Here is a 22,236-nt window from a genome sequence, read left to right on the forward strand (position 1 = left end):
ATTGTATTCTTTGGCCCATTTTCCTGTGAAACCTCATATGAAAATGTAAATACTTTGGCTTTAAAAGAAAAAGGAAACTCCTGCTTTTTCAGTTACTTTCAGAAACTTAAGTAGAATTCAAATTACTTTAGTTAAAAATTATCATCTCCTCCAGAAACTGCAGACCCCTGTCACAGACCCCTCCCCCCAATTAGTGTGGCTAACTGTGAACCTCCAATTTCTTTTTATTTTCACTTTTGAAGATAATTTACACTTGTATTGTTGCACAGCACATCCTCCAAAAGTGTTCTGGACTCCTCTAATCTCGTCCCAGCTGGGAACAAGGAAGGTCCCCGTCCCCAGGAGCGCAGAAAGGCAGGGCAGCTTCATCAGGGCCTTTGACTGCATCACTACGAGTCCAAGCTCAGGGTTTGCAATGTGAGACAGAAGCCAAAATACATTCCCAAAAGGTTTTTGCCATTAAACACCATTATTCAATGGGCTCAGGAAAAAAAATTATCAGACAAAAGAATGCTGTAGTAATGAAGTAACACAAATCTCTTCAAAGCGGTTATTCTTATGTACTGGAATGCACAAAACAAATTTTAAAATGTTATCTCATAATGCATTTGCTGAGAAAAACATATCATTTCTTCTAATAGTACCAGAAGTGCAAAACAAGACATTCTCCATTAAAATTTCATGTCACTGTAAATATTACCATTTTCCCACATTAAAGCTTAGTACCATTTCTGAGAAGTGAGGAAACTTTCGTCAATTCCCAAAAGCAAAGTAGCATCTCACTTGGAACTTTACAGTGCACTGAATAAGTATCACAATATTTATTGGTATGTATTTTCACAGTTTTCTAACGTGCACAGAAATATAGTTTTTGAAATATATTAGTGAAAACAAATACTAATACAAAAGGGAAAGGACAAAACATCTAGTAGTATAACTGCTTATCACCACTACTTTTTAAGAGTTGGAGAGTCGAACCCATCTCTTTTAAATATGTAATACTATATTTAGTGTGGTTATCTATTAATAAAGGTATTGCATGACAATGTTACAGCATGGCTATATTTTCTACTAATTTAGCCTTGTTTCCAATACAGGTAAAGAATTAAGCAAAAGGAGTAAAAATTGTCATTTAAGCGCAAAACAACAAAAAACCTGGTAAATAGTGAGGTAACTTATTTTTACTTATATTATTTCTGGTTCTTAAATTATAGATATGACAAAATCATCACAAAATCAGCAGTGGATTCTTACAGCTGTTAGAATGGCAGATTTTTTTTTAAAAAAAAAGAACAGATTCAACCATGGCAGAGACATTCTGTAGTATGGAACAAAAAAGCTCATGATCCCACGAGGAGAACCAAGTGCATTTTCACTGCATTGCAGGGTGATGCACACCTGTATTCCTGGCTTCCAAAGTCACAGGACTTTGGAAGAGAACATAGTTTTAGAGCGCATACTCTGTACACAGGTCGAGAGAAGCAAGGGGAGAAAAAAAGTTAAAGCTTGAGTGAGGGAAATAAATGAAGAGCTTATTTACAGATCTCCCTGCAGCAGAGCAGGGAGAAGCAGGGCAGGATTGCAGCTCCCCTTGAGTCGGGCCAAGACACTGGAGAGCACAAGCAGCCACCTCCCCTCTGACAGACACCGCTGCGACACGGGAATGGGGGCGAGCATGGGAGCAGCTCCACAAGACAGCTGGGGAACTCGACAGGAGCTTCACACCACGTACAGTATGGGCACAGCAGACAGAGACTCTGCATGACCAGAAACATGTAAGGGACAGTACAGTCGTGAGGCTACTCCCATTTAACCACAGCTTCACTGGTGACTCCAGCCACAGCACATTGAGCCTTTCTTCCATCACACCACATTCCTCTCTGTACTTACATCCACATCACAAAGAAATACACAGCTGTGATTAAACTGAGCTCCTTCGAATGCTGACATGTTGCCAATACAGTTAAATAAGACAGTACATGTGAGTTTGGGCAGGGAAATGGCTCGTATCATAAGCCACACTTTGAAAAGCCTTTATGTTCTTTCAGAAGTTCCTTCAGTACTGCTAAGTTTGGAAGGCTCAGCTCTCAATAGAAAGGAAGTTTAGATTAACAACAACAACAACAAAAAAAAAAATCATTGCTGAGGAAATAATTTAAGTCTATCCCTGGAAAACTGTTTTTATGTTGCAAACCAGACTGTCCTACACAGGAAAGGTATCTGCTTTAAAAGGACTTCTGAGCTAAGATAGGACCAGAGCTGGGAAAGTTTAGCAAGGAATGTATGACACTCATCTTGAAAGAAGCACACAATGTGATGATTAACACTTTACACAATCTAGCCAAGCCATAGGATAGTTATTATTTTATATTAAGTAGGAGAGCATTTTTTCATAAAAGTTCTGTTTTCACTAGGTTTTATATAAAAAACATCTTAAATGCAATGTAATCCAACAAAAAAAAAAATTCACCTCTTGAATTCTTCCTAAATCCAGGTAGATTCTCAGACACTTAGATTCGTGACACAATTTCTGTTCTATGCTGATAAAACCAGCAAGGAAGGGAACAGTACCAAAATCTTCCCCATCTTTAAGGTGCATATGCTTCAATTTCTGCATATGCAGAAATATGAAAGTATAAATTTACTACACAGGAATTTGATTCTGACACTTTTCTCCCATGCTGGGTAGTCACATTATCATCCCAGCTATGCAGACCCCACACAAAACCCTATTTTCATGAGCACAGGAACCTATAACACCTCCGAGGCTGAACCTGGTACTCATTTGCAGATTTACCTGGGGGTAAATAGACCATTGCTTTTCTAAGCCCGCCTAACTGAGATAGCTGAGTTAGGAGCCTATACTTGCTAAAAAGTCAACAGAGAGAGGTAATATATTCCTGGACACATCCCCCACATAACTGCTCCAGAGCCTTCAATCCTCTGAACTTCCATCCAGATGGAGCTTGCTTTCTCTTGCTTTCTCTTGCTTTCTCTTGCTTTCTCTCTCTCTCTCTCCCCACTGGTAACAGAAAGAGCTTAGCCTTCCAGCACAGAAACCCAAAGCTACTCACACAGCTCTAGCCTTTGCTTCCTTTAAAAACTGTATAAAAAGATTTGCTTTCATCAGGAAAAAAATAAAACACACCTGATTTCCCTTGTGAGCCTTATTTCACCTCTTAAGTGTTCCTGAAAGACCATAAAGAGACATGTATTTATGAAATGCTGCCAAAACACGGTGAGCTGCTGGTGATTTCATTTGTGTTTGTCCACAGCACTCTTTCTCCTAACCAAGCTTCTTAGATAGCAGAGTAATGAATTCTGAGCAAAAGCTGCAAAAACATTAAATTAAATTTTCCAGAAATGCTAAATCTCTTAGTTTTCCCTAATTTTATCTTATATATTTAAATATCTTATTTCCATGCTTTTAAATTCGTGGGTGACTACACTGTTCTAAGAAACACAAGCAGAACACAAAATCTATTTGAGAGAAAAAAGGGAAAATTACTGAAAAGGGAAAGACAAAAAACATGAAGAAATTCTACAATATCTTTAAAGGAGAAAAAAAGCAAGAGGCAGGTATGTCTACATATCTGTTTTTACCTCCATGTACCTACTGCATTCCTCAGCAATTCAATATCCTGCCTCCACAAAAGGTGTCATCCAGGAGCAGTGTAACACTATAGGACATGCTACCAAGAATGGCCCATATCATTTACAGCCTGATTCAGTTCCAGCTGGAGTCACAGGAAATCGTGGTGATAGGAATGACCAACAAACTGCTAGAGCTGTAATCAGGAAAATGTAACAAGTCACCAGCACCATCCAGAAAGGTACAGAAAGGATGGCCACTTATGCAGGAAGATTCTTTTCTCCTCTTCAAGTATAGCAGCAGCTAGAGTGAGAGAGAGGGAAATACAGAAAGTCTTGATCTCGGTTTAATTGAAAGTCAGTGCAAATATATCAACAAAGCTCAGGCAAAATTCAGAATTCCACGCGCTCTAGGCTGAGCCTCACAAGCTGTGGCTTGTGGCTCTGTTGAAGATTTTTCTTCAACTTCTCAGCTGCTTCTTCTTTACACGAGCACATCTGCAAGCGCACTGACTACTGCCCACAGCCCTGCCTCAGCTCTCCTTCCCCCTTTATCGACTCGGATTTACGCCAAGATCAAAACAACAAAAGCATGCAGACTCTTACTCCCTCTACTTTCAGTATCTGGTGGGGTTTTTTCCCTCTTTAAGGCAGCATCTTATATTTCCATGTGAACAACTGCTGTGCAACATTATCAAGTCTTCCCTCAGTCTCATTATTTTGGTTTAGGGCAGGTGGTTGTATTGCATATTGCAGATAATAATAATAAATCTCTACAGTCACCAGAAATCTGCTCAAATCAGAAAAAGCAAACACTGCAATATATTTTGTTGTAGCTAATTTGCTTGTACATTTCACAGAAAGATAAATCCACCTGGGTTGAGGATGTTTACAACTGAATGTCAAGAGAGAAAATGTAAATGGGAATTATTCTTTCCCACAGATTCCCATACAGTACTCGTATAAATTTTGAATAATGTGTGTCTGGTTAGATTGAGATGATGATACAAAAGACTTGGAGTGATCAACAAATACTTGAGAGCTTAATGATGATGTGAAAGACAAGAGCCACCAGTGAGTTTTATGATTTACTGGGTAAAATGCTCAGCAACATCCATGGCAGGATTTGGCTTGACATCAGCAAATATCATATCTGCTGAAACACATCAAATAGTTCAAAACACTTTGGATTTTAGTTAGTGTACTATGATTTGGATATTAAAATTTGCCCGAAATATTGTTATTATAGTCATGATCACATTATGCCTTCAGTGCATTTGCCTTCCTGTAGACTTAAGAGCAAAGCATACTTGTGTCTTTGGGAAAAGGTTTAGGCTCAGGACAAGTAGTGTTCATCCCACAGGCATCCTAACCCTGCTTAGCTCACACAACCCTTCCTAAGAAATCTGAGTCTCTCTAAGGGCAGGTAAGGACCTTCTGTTTTTATAAAAACTCCCTTCAGTGAGGAATCAGAAAGCATCCCGTGTGAATCAGGGCCAATAATTATGACCAAATGTTGAATGAAGAATACTCAAAACATATTTTACCTGAACAGCATAAGAGATACCCATAGATATGCTTTCTGATCATACTTATAATAAAGTATACTGCGAGTTTTGGAAGCCGGAAAGAGACTCAGAAGCCCAAATCTCATTACATTTCATTCCTTAAAAAATACCATCCTTCACCATCACGGTGGAGGTAAAAATACATTTGCAAATACCAAGAACTCATTCTGGACTTCAATAGCTAAAGCCAGTTAAAATCTGTTTAATTAAAAAAAAAAAAGCTGTAAACAAAATTCAAGAAGCTTTATTTTGACTATCCCTACACATCATTTATATTATCTCCCATTTGCAACTCTGCTCTGCAGTATGCTGTTCTAAATTAAACACCTTGCATACTGCACCTCTGGCATGCAGATGGTTCAATTACAGCTGACAGGCACGATTCTGCTGAATAGAGTTTCACTTTAGAGAAAAGTTAGGATAATATTCACATTTTCCAATTCACAGTGGTAATGGTTTCCCTGCTTACTGTTCTTCAGTGAAACGAAGGGATTAACACTTGAATAATCTAAATTTCCTCTCCATAAAAATCCCAAATTCTCAGAGTAGCGGGAAAATGGGAGAGCACCACTTCTGGAACACTTTCAATAGTTAAATTTATTAGTAATTATATTTACTTCTTTAGTTGAAATTAAATTTACTGCTGTACACTCTTCTCCTGAAAGGCTTCCTCTCTTCCTTTTATGCTCCCTTATGCTTAAAATCTAGTGGGTTTTTTCTTCCAGTGAGGGTAAGGAGGGGTGTGTAACAGACATTTTATTTGTGAAATAATCTGATTGACATCTATAGAAGGAAAAGTCATATAACAATGCATCCCTGTTATGTGAATACCTTTGTGTATCAGTAAGTGATAATAAAGATACTGTTTCTTAGTTACGTGTGCATATATTCACTTCATACAACAGACTTGATTGGAGAGGTTAGAAAAATGGTCTGATGTTCAATAAATATGCACAATATTGTAGAAGGAAGAAGTCCTTCCAAAGGTGTTAATCCTTCTCTGTGTATGGAAAAAATAAATGGTACCATGCTCCTCACTGACCACACTGAACTTATGGCTGTCGGTGTTTGATACTGTATTAACAGCTTTAATACTATTAATATACAATTAATTAGTTGTCACTAATACACTATGAACAAAGAACTACAGTGGGATTTGGTTTGGGAAGTGAAAGAATAAAAGAAATACTATACAGCCCTGAGTAATCACCAGTAAGGGGCAAATGCAAACTTACGTACACATTAGGCCTCAAGGTTACTAATAAAGTCCACAGCTCCATAGTAAGTGCCATATAGTGATATCTAAAAATATATACTCTGGATTAGGCAGCTGTGAAATTTCTGACAAGATTACTGCAAACTTTTCAATGAACCTACTTTGTAATGGTAAGTGCATGTGCAATATAAGAAAAGCATTTGTACATGAACATTAACCAATATCCATGGGGCTTCCTTTTGGTACACAGCAGTTCACATGTTTGGGTTACTGCCTTCCCATCTACTGTCTGTCAGTCTAGAAGGAACATCCTAATTTTGTGCTAACACATGGTAATTTATTTATTAAGGTTGTGGGGTTTGTTTTTTTTTTTAATTATTATTTGGCTTTGAAAATGATTATGAAGCTAAAATACATTTTTGGAAGTCTTAGCTTTCTGTTCTCTTTTAGAGTCTTACTTTTGAATCTGTGCAAATGCATCCCTATTTCTTGTTGTCTGTGTCATACTACATGCATACCATATTGCTTATCCAGTACTAGAAAATCATTAAACATTTCTAAGGACAAAAGTACATTGAATGATACTTAGCAACATAAATTAGAATAACCGAAATAGTAAAATAATTAGGTACAAAACAGCATAGTTGCCAACATATATTGGGGCTATTTCAGTACAATTTGCCATTTATATATAAAGCACACATAAATGGCTATTTTTTATCCTTTTTAACAAGACATATTTTAAAAGGATAGATCAGAGCATACCAGTTTACCTATTCGTGTACAAAAGTACATTGGGAAAGGGAGAGGTTTACGTATCATTTACCAGAGCAGGATACTGTTAAAGGAAAAATTCTCCCTCTAAGATGGTGGCAACTATTCTTTCCCTATAGATAAAGTGTTCATGGAAAATTTAAACATCTGATTCAATGCTAGGCCTTTTCTTATACACACGTGTATTGCTACAGGAATTTAAAACCCTTGGAGTTGAGTACAAGCTATTCCTATTTGCAACATAAGGCAAAACATGCTCTGAAATGTACATGTCATTATGGATCCGACCATCCCTGGAAGAGTATGATGCTGTAGACTGTATGGATGACCTTAAATAATTATCATTTCTTCCTCTTGTTGGCAATGAATGTTTATAAAGATCAGCTGGACTTCGCCTAAGAGATAAATGCTGGTCATCACGATAGGAGTGCAGGAAGGGGTTATCATCCGAGTGAACAGCGTACAGGGACTTGCTCCGCTTACTGTCCTCCAGAGCATGAGTTAAAAGTGAGGCCTTGTTGCTCAACAGTTTGCTTGAGGGAACACTAAACATGCTTGCATATGGACTACTTTGAAGAAATTTCTCTCTTTCTTTCAAGCTTATACTACGAGAAGGTCTTCCAATATCAATTTCCCTGGACTTATCAGCGATATTATCAAAAGAGTGTTGCCTGCTAATCCTCAGTTTATTCTTTTTATGATATTGCAGAGCACTACTTTGTGACCAAGTACGCTCATATATTTCTTCAGGAAGTGATAAGTTCGTTGTATCCTGCAGCATCTGATCTTCCTCAATATCATAGAGGTTCCCCATCCGCAAGCATGCATCGCATTTATAGGGAGATCTGGTCGAGTAGTGCCCCGCGTAAGTGGGCATGTTGGAGAGACAGCTCCTGCAGTGCGTGGAATTCTGCCTGTACCTATCATTCATGTCACCAAGGGTAGTATTTTTTTCTTTGAGAGTGTAGTGCTTTCCATAAAGTTTAAACTGGTCATTATTTGGAAGACTGTCTTCATTATGTGATGGAGTCCTGTTAGCGTGTTCGGCTTTCCTGTAGTTGTCGTTATGATCTTGGTAAACATCAGGAAGCTCTACAGGTTCTGGAAGGACAATGTTTTCAATGTACTGAGGTGTGTCCAAGCGGAATCCTGGCTCCTTGTCAGCGTCAATCGTGTAGATTTTATCCCGTGGAGAGCCCTGTTTGGTTTTCAGATATGTCAGTTCCACTTCACTACAGTCTTTTGGGTATTTTGATGCTACTGTCCTTTTTTTAAAATTGTCCTTGGTTTTGTGGTGCTTGTTGTTGTTTTCAGCTTCCATGTGGCAAGTAGCTCTGCTTGATGTCTCTGAGACATCTGAATGGACAATCTCTTCAGGAAGGTATCTTTGGCTTTTCAATGAAAGCTGCCTGTTTTCCTCTGACCCATTTTCTCTCTGGGAACCTTGGCCCGGACGTACAGAATCTTGGCGTAAAGATTCAACAGATTTCCTCCAAAGCTGCCTGGGTCTGGAGTTCGCTTTTGCTTCTGTTGTTACTGCAACCTCTACCGTATTTGGATTGGATTCATTCAGTGTGAGAGGATGCTGCCCTTGGAAAACATAGTTGTTCAGATTGTCCTTGTGTCGATTGCCAGGAAGTGTCTGCAGTTCACCTATGTTGTCACCAAAAAAGTTGTCCTTTGTCTGAAAGGATCTGTTATCAGAAAATATCAAGTTTCCCTTATCCATGACCATGTCCATAATCAAAGAACCCCTCTGAATAAAATCAGCTGTTCTTTTGGGAGAGTCAATCCTTGAAGGATTGATATTGGTCATGTTTTTCGCTGTTCGCAGCAGTTTTAACATGTTGGTTTGTGAATTGGTCAAAGAAAAGTCAGGAGACTTCTTTTTCTCTTCAATGTGTACTCCATGAATGCAACTGTAAATACCCTGCAATATGAGTAATATAAAACAAATTAAATCACTAGGTATAACTTTTTACAATTTCCATTTTAGTTTTAATTAGCAATAAAGAAAAATTAAACATTTCTTATCTCATTACTGGAAAGATTAAAAGTACATCTCTAACTTTTTATCATTTCCTTGCATTGAAATGGAGGAATATTTTCTGCTGTATCTGTTAGAACTACAAAGGAGAAAAACTGCCAGTATTTCACAAACCAGTGGTCTGTCTTGGCCTCCCCAGCTTATTCCAGAATACAAGATTAGAAGGTACCCCAAAGGGTTCCCTAATCTTGTCACAAAATGAAACTAGCCTTCAGCAATAGATGCTCTTTTATTTCAAACCAGTGATTAAGTTTCCCCTCTAAACAAGCCTGTAGTGGGACTATTTTGTTGGAGATTAAGGTACTCTTCACTTGTACTGAAATAAAAAGGCTTCTAGTCATCATATTTTAGCTTTTATGATCCCTATCCCAGTACGTGTGAAAAAAACCCAGTTCTTTCCAAAGCTGCATCTGAGTTAATTTTGAGCAAAAGGTTGAAGCCCATTTTTTCACTTCAACCTCTTTGGTCACTCCTGTGAGCCCAATTGACATTTCCAACCCTGTGAACTAGCAATTCTCAGACATTTACCTTTGACATAAATACTTCTTTTCCCCAGTATTTCTTAGGAAAGTTTCATATAAAAAAGGCCAGAAACATAAAGTTCAAATATAAAATGTGGATGTTAAGGTGCATGTGGTTTCTAGACAATCCCCAACAGGGTAGTGCAGACTATTTTTAATACAGTTCCAAAATGCTCCAATCTACTCAACAGGGTAATTGCAGCACACTTTAAAGCAATTAGCCATTTTAGTATCATTTTCAGTTCTCCTCAGCTACATAAAAAATCCAGAAAAATCAATTACCTAATGAAAGTTCTATCTGTTTTAAAAATATATAAAGAAAAAACCCAACCAATTTGTCAAAAATAATAGAATAAACCCACATTTCCTTTTTTTTTTACAAGTATCAGTGTCTCACATATGTAAATCCCCTTTGGGTATGGTAAAGTTATCATTAAAACTTGCCTTAGTGTCTAACCAGACATAAATGATACCTGTATTTGACCTTTTCTCATACAGTTTATTCAAGTTTTTTATCAAGAAAAGCTTACATAAATATTCTATTGTATTTTTATAACTTTAAATTCTCTTGCCTAATAAATGCACAAAGCTGACAGCTAATGTCTCATATCATATTAGTATTTATTTTGTTTGGATTTTTAATGTGGAAATTAATATATTTCCTGCATCTACCATTACTTCATCGAAATTTTCCCTTACTGTGTTTGTTTTCAGTATTCAATTACTGATTATCCTGGCATATGATAATTCATATCCTAAACAGTCCAATGGATTAAGACTTCCCAAGGAATGCAAGTACATCCTAAGCACATTGCAAGTACATTGACTACTCCAGAGCACCACCACACTGCTGCTCAAACATGTACTTTAAATGTCCAGGTGGGAATAAAGGGAAGGATAATGTTTTAGGGAGTGTTTATTCTTTCTGTTGCCTAAAGGGGAAAAATGAAAGTAGTACTGACCCTGCTGATTGAGAACAGCAATCCCGGCCTATCTGAGCAGACTCCAGTGAAGCAGAATCTAAGTTTCCAGTAAAATAAGTGCTCCCAGACAAAGGTTATTAAGCTGAGTGCCATGGCTGCTGCAAGCATATAAAACACTCCTGCCATGTTGTCGATGTCCAGCTGGCTGCTCATGACTTCGTTCTTCTCGTTGTGACAAATACCAGTCAGCCACAGGGTTTCTAACTCTTCCATTTCCCCTAGGGAGAGCAAGGAGTCAAACCAGTTAAAATGCAAAAATTACTGCTCACAGAATTTGAAAGTCTTTGCAAGTTTAAAAATACAGCACCGTTTAATGCTTCATTCTTGGAGCAGTGCAGACTTATCTAGCCAGGAGTTGCAAATATAGCAGATTTCAACTCACAGCACCCTAGTTTCAGATGTCCTCAGATTTCATAAATTACGTGGGAAGCTGGATGCTCTAGAAAGCAGGCTCTGTGGTTTAGATAGAACTTTCTTCTGCTTGCTAGAACTATTAGGACTTGTTATAGAGAGTGGAATGAGTTAGTAAAGAGCTGGGAAAGGCTATAGTGATCAGAGAGAGAACTCATCAGAGAAGCGTCCTGACATTCAACCAGACCCTTTCATGCCCCCTCCTCTCCACTGCCCTGCACTGGTACCTCCTTGATCCACTCTGACCCCTCCCTTTGGCCCTTCCCTTTAACATCACAAGACAAATTTCACAAATTCTTGCGATTCTTTTAGAATGTGTAATGAGAAGTTTGTTCTTTCCCATCTGATCCATTTTGACCTTATTTCTTCCTTGCACATAAGCTGCAATGTCGTGGCTGAAGCTCTTCTGACACATCTGGTCTCTGCATTCATCTCTGGTATCTATTCCCTTGTGCTGCTGCCATTCCAGCTTCCTGGGCAGCAACAGAAACACAAACAACCTCATCACGTACCTGAAATGGTTCTGGCTGTGCCACATCCTCGCTGCCATTACAACACTTCATTTACTTAAAGCTAAGGAAGCAAATCTGCTCCCTCCCTCTCTTGTGTACTCTTAACTTTGAATCCATATTTCACTGCTGAGATTTGGCCTCGGATGAAGGACACTGTCACCTAGCAGTGCTTGCTACTGCCAGCATGGACAGAGGTGGGCAAGAAACTGCAATTGTTCCTGCCAACTTTTTTTTTTATTATTTTGCATGATTGACTAATTTTCAAACATTTAGTGTTGCTCTTAGTGAAGCACTGCATGGGCATACAGGCCTTTTTACTCTCTTGGGATATAGTCAGCTGAGTAATTATGTTATCATTTTTAATGTCATAAACTTCATTGTTTATAGAAAATACAGCAGGCAATGTAGAGGGCCAAAAAGGACAGTATTAGCTGTCTTGGTGTGTTTTCCAATTTAAGATATGGCTTCAATATGAGGGAAAAATTCCAATGGTACAAATCCCTAATCCTTATCCAGTGATTAGGGAATACATTTTCAGTATTATTATAATTCATACATCACTGGAAAAAAAAGAACAGAAAAATGGCTAGAAGCTATATTGACATTTCAGCTACCTTCAAGCTAGACTAGAAGATCAATGACCTGCTGTGAAAAAGCATTTTGCAGGATACAGTGCCAGGGCACCAGGAAAGCTGCAGCCCACAGATAATTTGGATGTGAGTTTCAATTGGAAATGGAACACAAAACTGTGATAGAGAAATTGCTTCTCAGAGAATGTGAATGAAAAACTGAAGTAGAAAGGACAAGTTCTGATGCACTTTAGCAAAGGCATTTCACAAATTTGTAAGAGGGATTATTCGGTCTCTAGCTAATTCCAAATTTAATTTTGTGCTTGAAGCACGAATTGAACCTCTACATCTGCAAAAGGCAATGTGTCTTCTTCCAAATTACAGTGCTCAATCTTCAAAATACCTAAGAGCATCCCAAAGAAGAAAGTCAATCCTAATGAACCTTTAAAAATCTTCTAATCCAGGACATTGGGACAATAAATTATTAATTGTAACAGTACAGATATTGCACACATAGATAATTGGGGTTCATTATTGCATTTCCATATCTTAGAACATTTGGATTTCTTTTGTTCTGCTAAACCTCAGTGGACTGTTTCCCTCGTCTCTTTCAAGTCCTCCCCAAGGTCTGTGAACAAAACTCATGGAGGCTATAGAAGAGAAAAGAACCCAAGTCCAAAGAGAGAGCAATATTTCTGGTCTGTGCATTAGCTGAAGCTCTGCCAATCAGATCTCATTACTTCCCACAGGAAAACTCACATCTCCCATGATTGTCAGGCATTCCATTTGATTTGACTGCTGTGCCCTTTCACTGTTCATAACAAAATTCACGAAGGAATTTAAACCTCTTTTTTATTACTGTTCCCTCTTAGTTCCTTTCCCTTTGGCATGTACATCTAAAGTAACTATTGATAATCCAGCAACCTTTCCAAAAACATCCCGACAGAAATGAACTAAGCTTGTTTTGAGTCAAGATAAATGACAGTGCCCTGCAAGTAAAGAAGAACAAAGCATCCCAGAGCCTTGCAGATCCTGCTATTGCAATATCCACCCCTTCCATAATATCTGACAATGACAGCAATCACTGTGAAGTAATGCCCAAAAGGAATCCACATTTTTATAGATAGCAAAGCACTGTTAATCATTGGGTTATCATATCTATGGAATGATGCTATCTGGGAATGGACATATTAGGCTGATAATTCTGGTCTCTCCATAGAAAGCAGTTGCCATTTCCAGTATATATTTTTATACATGTGCATAAATATTTATATATATGTGTGTGTATGTGCACACAGAAACACAGACAAATTGATAATAATTTAACTGTAATAACACTTCAGCATAGCTGACCCTATAAGACTGGCAAAAATGCCCAGTCTTCTTATTGCTTTTCCTGCCCATTACACTTTAAACCAGATATTCAGAGAAACCATAACATTTTTATTACAAAATTCTCAGGCATAAGAAACATTTTTATCTCTGGTGTCAATTAATTTCTTATTAAAATCTATCACTTCCTAACTTGGCCTGGAGTTTGAATTCAAAACATTGAACTTTGAGGCTAGTTATAATTTGGTTCAGGAAATAAATTAATTTAAAAGAACAAAGTCCATTTGGAGGAATGTTGTCTTTCAAGTCCTTTTGGATGGTCTGATTTGTGAGCTGAATGTGTAGGGTGATGACACCTATAGCAATATATTACAATTGGCAATTGAAAGGCCAGCAATTTGTGATTACCAGGCACTGGAGAGTTCAGTCATCCCTGTGTGTGCAAAATACTCATTAGCAAGTGCAAGCTCCAAATATTCCATAAAACAGACCTTGAAATTCTAAGTCAGCAACCTCAATATCCATAAATGCCAAGCCTCACTGAACTGAGTGTTAATGGAGTTCAAGTCTGCATCTAATGGGGGGGGGGTCTCAAGTTACTCATAAATATTAATCAGACTTATTTTAAGGGGTTTTATTTCCACTTCAGGCAATTACTAAAGGAAAGTAATGCCACAACCATTTCCTACCTTCATTTATGTGTGGACTAGATTAACGTGTAAATGAACAGCTGCAGATCTCAGCAGCAAAGTACATCATGACACTAGCACAAGACTAGAAAATGAAGTGTTGCTGTGTATTTGACAAAAAAAAATACATTGTTTATTTTCTGTTTAACACATCCACAATCTATTTAATCTGAAAAACTCACAAATGACTACATGGTTCCTACACTAAGAGATATTTTAAAAATTCTATAGCACTGTATCATAAAAGATCTGTTTCATTTATAGTGTAAGAATGAGCATAAGTGCTTTAAAAACCCATATTTCAAGCAATGTTGAATGTCTGCAGTATTCGTTCAAAAACTCCAATAAATTGCAACATTCCAGCTCTCTCACTGGTAATCCAGCACTATTTACAGTGGGTTCAGGTTACCGTGCAAACAGTGCTCCCATCCCTTTGTGCTCCTCCTAAGTTTGTTCCTGTGGCTATGGAGCTCTCTGCTCTGGCTGCTATTTGCACAGAAACGTGCCAGTTGGCCATTTGGCCTGCATATCCCACAAGGGCCTTCCTTTCTACATAAACTCCTCTGGCCTATTTCACATGTTATCATCCTGGGAAGCACTGATAAACTGCCCACTGTGTCCCCCAAACAATTTTGTCACAATAAAAATTTCATTATCCAGTCACAGAAACGATACAGTCTAAAGGGTAGCATTACATGCTTTTCCTCATCAGGGCCCTTAGCAGGCTGTGCCACCTTTCCCTGGTGCCCAGCTGCCTGTGTCACTGGCTCTTGAGATGCACCAGTTCTCTGGGACTCTTTAGGGGGGTTACTGGTTTCCCCAGGTTCCTTTTGGTTCCGTGGCACAAAGGCACCTGCAAGTACCTGAGCACTGGAACCCCCAGTCCAGGCACACCTGCACCAAACTGCCAGGCCCTTCAGCAGCTGTACCAGCAACTGCCTCTGCATGGGCAGTCACCCACCCTTGACTCCAAAAAACATTGCCTTGCATCAATGAGAGCTGTCTGGAAAGATTAATTCTCCCATACATTGTGTTGTGTCACGCGTCACAGCCATCCCTGCTCTGTGCAGTCTGCACATCCTGCAGGAGGAAAGGATGCCCTGTCCCCGTGGGGAAAGCAGAGCTGCAGCCCAGCACCCTTGCTGCTTTGCTGGTTAAGTACAGCAGACCTCTGGAGGCAGCACTTCCCTGGGACTTGCGTAAGGCACGGGCCAGGAGCAGGTCACCGCAGGAGATCTCGGTGTCACAGCAGAAGGTGCCAAAGGAGCTGGCTGCTGGTGACAGCGTCAGGGGCGGGGGCTCTCGTGCAAAGCCCTACCCTGAGCAGTCAGCACAGCAAACTGGCATGTACGCAGTAGAGATGATGAACAGGAGGGTTAAATATATACACTCACACTGGTCAGATGTAGGGCAGCATCTTCAAAAGACCCTGGTGGCACTAACAGAATCACCTGCTTATTCAGGCTGGACAAAAGGTAGTTTTCAAATTTAGGGACAGACCGTTCCATATTTACTGTGGTAGAACTCCTAAGTGACAGAGGAGGAGGAAAGCACCCACCCCACCACTTGGGGACTCTAAAATAAAAGGTTGTTTCCCCCTGAATAGCAGGGTCGGCAGCCAAATGAATTGATGTGCATTTGGTTCAATAAGCTCATCAGTTCCAATCTGACCCAGTTATAAGATCCATACAGAATGTTTCAGAGAAGAGATTATATAAAAGCACAGCAACTTTTCTAATTCAGCCTGGATCCCCCGAAACAATCTCTCTCAGTCTTATTTTCTGAGTTATTTCCCCCTGCAAAAATAGCAAGAGGAACACACATGACTGACAGCAATAAACTTACTGTGAGCTAATGACTTCACTCTGCATGTCCCCATTAGTTAAGGATGAATTAACAAACTGCTAAGCACGACTTTCAATATTACAATCCCTCTAACTCTTGTTCAGCTACACAAACGCCCTCCACTTATACACTCACACTCTTCAGTCACATTTGTTCCACCCACTGCTTAAGGAGGACACTAAATATATAAACAGAAAATCACTGTGATTGTGGGTGTATTCTGCCTGAGCAGCACACACCGAAAATATGTCCTTATAATCACATACGTATTTCCTTCATGGGCTTTATCAGCTCGTGTGAGTCACACTGCCACACTTCCTTATAATCTAGACAGTGATTTGGAAAGCTTATGCTAAAATATGAAAAAAATAGCAAAGAGCTTTCCCCTTCCAGATGTAAGGGGGCAAATCTCATTTCCACAGTTACCTACTACCCTTAAGGACTGGGAAGCAATTATCCACCCAGGAAAACAATTCTTAGTGTACTAAGCTGCCCTAAAAGCACATGAAGATTAACCAGCACTGAAAGATATTAGGAAGGGATAACAGACTCTGTAGAAACTCAGACCACAACCAGTTTTCTTCTTTATGTCTCTGAGTCTCTAATTGCTTTAAATTTTTCAGCTTCAAGGGTTAAGGGCTTAATACAGCTACACCATCTGCCCTCTTCCTGGAGATCTCTTCCCATACTGTCTTTTGAACTGAGCTCTTAATCTGCAGGTAGTGCAATACATTACAAATACCTCAGACAAGTATATGCATAACCTGGCCAGCTGGCTGGTATTCAACACTCCTGCCCAAAATTGCTCTCTTTACCCAGCTTTTTCTCTTCCTTGCATCCAACCATTTCTGCTGCCATGAGTGTTTTATCCCTCTATTGTGCTGCATCCCTCATAGCTAAAGGCTCCTTGCTGTCTTTCTCTTCATCCCATTCACACTCAGAACCCCTCTTACTCTCTAAATTCTGAAGCAGCTTTGTCATTTGTAGTCCAGTAATCTCATTTTATCACAATTTAAAAAAAGAAGAAAAAAGAGAGATGGGAGAAAGACTTAAAAAAAAAAAAAGAGTGAAAGATAAAGCTAAATTCTCCTCACTTTCTATGCACCAGTGGTTCTACACCAAATCCCAAAGACAGAGTGCTATGGGTTTCAGAAACAATGCCTCCCAAATGACTTGGCGGGATATTTTCAAAAAAAGTATCACTCTTTAGATGGCACGTGCATGCCAAGCCAGAGGAGTATCAGCAACACCTGGGCCTGCAGACAGCTGCCTAAAGTTCCTGCTGTTCCTGGAAGAGCACGGGTGCATTCCCAAATGCCACGTCCGGAGCTGCAGCACGCTGCAGGCTGTGCCCGAGCCCTCTCCCACCGCTGGCACCTCACCCACTCTGTGCACACAGCAGTGACAGCTGCCAGGTACCACGCTGCTGCTGGGGACATCAGCCTGCCCAGCTGCTCCTACAGAGGTTCAGAAAAGAAATCAAAGCAGGGATCATGCCATTCCTCAGCGCACGGCATTTCTGTTCTGACACGTTCCTGTGGCCGTGGGCGGAGGATCCAAACAAAATGATGGTGCTGTTTCTTAGCAGCCGTATCATTTGAGTTGCTTCTGAACTCCTGGGTGCTTCTATTTCTCAATAGAAGATTGAGATTCTGTGTCTCAGTAGAAATATTTTTATTTCTCTGTTAAAAAACAATGGAAGTTTCATCTTCTGACCACAGCAAGATGAAAAAAGCAGCACAACCACCACTGGCCTTTAGAGAATCATCCCAATGATCAACTATCTTAAACAAAGCTGCAGATGCTAATCATCAACTCAAAGCTTTTGCAGATAATGAGATGTGCTGTACAGATAGCAAGATGAACAAAGCCAGAAATTCACTAGCAATGCACTTCATTCATATCTTTTATATAAGAAAAAAGATTCAGATTTCCAAAGCAATTAATCTTACACTAACAAATGCTTATTCATCTCGACTTTCCATGAGTAGGGCTAAGTATGTGAACTTGCACAGACCAAGGGATGAAGCCTTTTGAGCATAATTATACATCTGAGACAATTAAGTAGCTATTCTTTAAATTCCTCAGCAACTCATTCCCATTTGTCTTTGCTCTGCCTCTTTTCCTCCTTGTTAGAGTAACAAATTTGGCATCTTGTAACCTGCTTCCTTACACTGAGACTTCAGAGCTGCTCTCACAGTGTGATTGATAATTGTCAGTGTAATTGGACCCGCCAGAACTATCCTCAGGATGGGAACACTATTCATGTAGAAAGGTATAGATAAACTACTCAGTGAGAGCTTGAAGTTATCCCTATCACAAGCCTACATCCCTCTGTATTTAGTTAATTTTTCCCAGTGTCAACAAGATTAAAAAAGAGGGCTCAAAATCATTGGCTTTAATGCAGAAACAGCATCATGCTTTGAGGAGTACAAAAAGATGCCCCTGTATGAACAAGCAATTAATTCTTCAGTTGGATGTTTTACATCAGCAAGGAAGAGGGAAGAGGTTCCTATCCACTGCACAAAAAATTCATTTCAATGTGCAAGTGAACTGGCATAGATAGGAGAATGATTGAGAAGCAGCAAGGAAAAAATCAAATAAGAAAAATCACAGGAGAAAGACATGTGCAGAGGAAACTGGAAGCTCTAAAATATATTTCAAAAGGCCATTTCAGTACTGGGTAAATGTAAAAAAGAGATGAGATCATGCTTTTTTGTATGTGCAATCAGATATACTTTTACACAAATTACTTGGTCTTATCCAAGTATATAGTATAATCCAAAATGGTTTTTCCTCTTATTAACATATTATTCATACGAAGAAACTGTGTTTGTTGAACTCATTAGAATGTTTTCTTCTTATAGTTATGGAACTCATTAAGTTTACAATCATTCACTGAAATTATTCCATACCCTGATGAATGCCCTGTTACACATACTGAAGAATAATTCAATCCTACTCGGGGCTCTGCTGTTTTACAGGCTTAGTCTTTGAGAATAATATATTCTACAGAAGCAATACATGTGAAATAAGTTTTCTGCCTTTGTATGTGTTTGCCTATTTATTTAAACAACCTCATTCAGGCTCCACTGGGGCTTTCCCAGGAGTACTCTCTTAGGATGAAACTTTCCCCCCCCAACCATACTTGCTTTTAGTCTAGAGAACTTCAGAGAGATTTTTAGTGATACAGCAAAGTGATGTTGGTCTGAACTCTGGATCCATCCCTTCTAGTTCACCAAAACAGAGTTATGTAAGTTCACAGCTAAAAAGATTATCCATCGAACTACTGAAGTTAGACATGGATTACAAAATCAGGTCGAGCTAGTTCCGGGCAATTACTCTTTACATTTAATTTCTTGGTGTTTAGTTCCAGTTCACCTGCAATGGACTTTGTAACTCAGTAGAAGAAATTTCATTATTAGGGCTTTTTTGTTGATTTTTTTTTCTTTTTTCCCCTCACATTTGGTGGAAAGTCAGTGGTAGTTGGGGTTTGTTTTTCCTGAAAATGGTCATCTAGACCTGTGAGACAAAGTGAGAAAAGGTATCAAACAGTTCTGGGACTAAAAGAAACATACCTACAAGAATTTCTACACATCCTATATGTCCAACTAGTATTATATCCAACTACTATTCTCTTTACTAGAGCCCACACCATTTTCTAAACAAATTTAGGGATTCTTCGTATGAGGAAAAGTAATGTTTTAGCATTCCTGCGTTGTTCAGAGTAACTTCTAACGGTAATGAAAAAATGCCATAAAGGTATTCACAATTCCCATGGTTTGTGCATTCAACATGTTTGCTTATCTTCTGGGCAAGATGAGCCAGGGCACAGATATTTCATAATGAGGTTTCATTCACCTGGGTTTTCCCTATATGTATTGCTATTCTGTAAGTTTTCATATTGAGTTTTGTAGACAATTCATTTGAATTATTTTAAGCATCTAAAAATGAGTTAAAGATATAAGCATTTCTATGCTATGGAAGTCCACAGGTCAAAGTGTAACCACAGGGTAATATTTTTCAAACTTCGCTCCCACCCACTTTGTTTTGTACCTGATATTCAGAGTCGAGGTGAAGCAGAAAAATGCTGCACCTTCAGTATTTTGATGAGATTTTTCTTAAATATCTTCAAGTGCTTTCCCTTCTATTTAATTTATTTTCTTTCTCTGTGATTTAATTTTTTTTTTTGTGTTGGATGAGAAGTATCAAAAATGCTAAAGTTGTAAGCATGAAAGAAATGCAAAATTAAAGGAATGAAAATCCAAGTGCTGCTCTGGCTACATCTAGAGGGGTTAGCCCACACTAAGAAAGACAACTCAGATCCTCCCTCAGGCTACAGAAGATTTTTCTTCTTTAGTATGGGACCAATAATTCAACTTCTCTGATTCAAATTCCTCATTTAAAAATGGCTCCAAATTATAGCACCTAATAATTCTTAACAGTATTACTCAAACAGAAAATAACATTCAAGAATATGTGAATGTTTGAAAGGCAGCCATTGCAGGTCATCTAGTCATTCCCTCACCCAAGTTAGAGAGGTTTCTTCCACGGCCTCTCTAAACCCAACAGATGGATATGATGACACTATTATTTCCATATATACACCAGATAAAATGCAGCAGTCATGATGATGATGCCTCTTTCAGTTGTTTAATGTTACAACAGGAGTAAAATCCATGTGCTGGAAGACTTACACACTCATTATTGTCTGCCCCATGAAAATTAATGTCCTGTGGTTTATGGAACAGGAGGCCACTATGCTAAGTCCTGCTCTCTGCCATTCCTCTTACACTGAAATTCACCATTCTTACCCTCAATTACTTGTTACTGGTGACATTAAACCCATATTTATCTTTTGATAAAGCTCTCTCTTTCACTGATAGAGAAATGTAGACTCAACACACACAGCTATGTAAAAAAAACAAATATGTAATACACACCATATTCCAATCTGATAGAGGATTTCATCAGTCACACCACAGAAAATGTTTAATTACCATATTTCTATTTGCTTCCACAGGTGAAACACGAAGCTTTCTACAACCAAAAAGGAGTTCATACCCTCTGTGGAGACTGAGTCATCATTGCTGTTTTCAAATATATCAAAGATGTGCAGCATGTTTTCTACTGCAGGACAGACGTGCCAAGAGGACCTACAATTCTTCTATTTCATGTTAGAATAAAAAAATATTTGTTTGAAGAACAATTAAACTAGTCACCCTAATTCAATTTCATAGACATTCTTTCACCAGCAGTTTGAATGAAACCATCCTAGAGTAGGGATCTCACACATCAGTTCAGAACTGAGCTAAACACTTTTTAATAGCAAAACAGTCATGCTGAAAGATAACTCGTCTACTAAGGAATTGCTCAGAGACAAAAATAAAGGAAATAAATAAATGGATAAATGCTCTCTAACACTTAGGCCAGCTTTCCTTTGTGATGTATATGAAAACACTTTCTGAAAATAGAGGCTGATGCCCTTGGCAGTGAGGTGAGTTAGAATTGAGTGGAAGAGAGCTCCTGTCTCAGCACCAAGAAGTAATTTTATTTTGTTTTAACTTTTTTTATTATTATTATTATTTTAAAGACTTCAAGAGAACAGTACTAGCAGGCTCAGAGCTACTAAAACTGAATTAACTGTGCATACACAGAGAAAGAAAAGAAAGGAAAAAAGCTTGGTCCCTACCATCTCCCACAAACTGAAGGAGTGCGAGATCAATTTGTCTCTTCCAAGGTGATCCTTTCTGGAGAGCAATCCCATAGCCAGTGGTGGCAAAGATGTACCCACTGCCTATTGTGACAAGTTTGCAGCCTTCATCTCTTCCAGCCTTGTAATTCAGCACTGCTGCATCATAGATAAAAGCATCCAACTTCCTGAAATAAAAGAAAATATTTTACAAACCAAATCATTAGGGACAGCTGTTGTCAGACTTCTTTTGTCCTTGATGTTAGGACCCTGTTGAATATCATATGGATTCTTTGATATAATTAATTACATATCCTGCTCTGCTGTATCTAAAATTAACAAAAGGCATCTATTTTAGTGAGGGGAAAGTAGGACACATAGTTTTGCATTTCTATTTTAAGGGATGCTGTTAAAAAATACTGAGCAGGAGAAACCAATCTACAAAATGTCTTGCCCTGATATCTTTGCTCTTGGTATGGGGGGATG

The 22,236-nt window shown here is 38.8% G+C and overlaps 1 protein-coding gene across 1 annotated transcript in view; it reads right to left on the minus strand.

Moving 5' to 3' along the window:
* Positions 1 to 5,392: 5,392 nt before the first annotated feature.
* GRIN2A (glutamate ionotropic receptor NMDA type subunit 2A) overlaps positions 5,393 to 22,236 on the minus strand; it is a 157,135-nt gene continuing 140,291 nt past the window's right edge. The window contains exons 11-13 of the mRNA XM_053957521.1: positions 21,751 to 21,938; positions 10,680 to 10,918; positions 5,393 to 9,079 (exon numbers count right to left, since the gene is read on the minus strand). Of these exons, the coding sequence (XP_053813496.1) occupies positions 7,289 to 9,079; positions 10,680 to 10,918; positions 21,751 to 21,938 (2,218 nt within the window). The 3' untranslated portion in view covers positions 5,393 to 7,288. The remainder of the gene's footprint in view (positions 9,080 to 10,679; positions 10,919 to 21,750; positions 21,939 to 22,236) is intronic.

This window comes from Vidua chalybeata, chromosome 16 (genome assembly GCF_026979565.1).
Source record: "Vidua chalybeata isolate OUT-0048 chromosome 16, bVidCha1 merged haplotype, whole genome shotgun sequence".
Classification (NCBI taxonomy): Eukaryota; Metazoa; Chordata; class Aves; order Passeriformes; family Viduidae; genus Vidua; species Vidua chalybeata.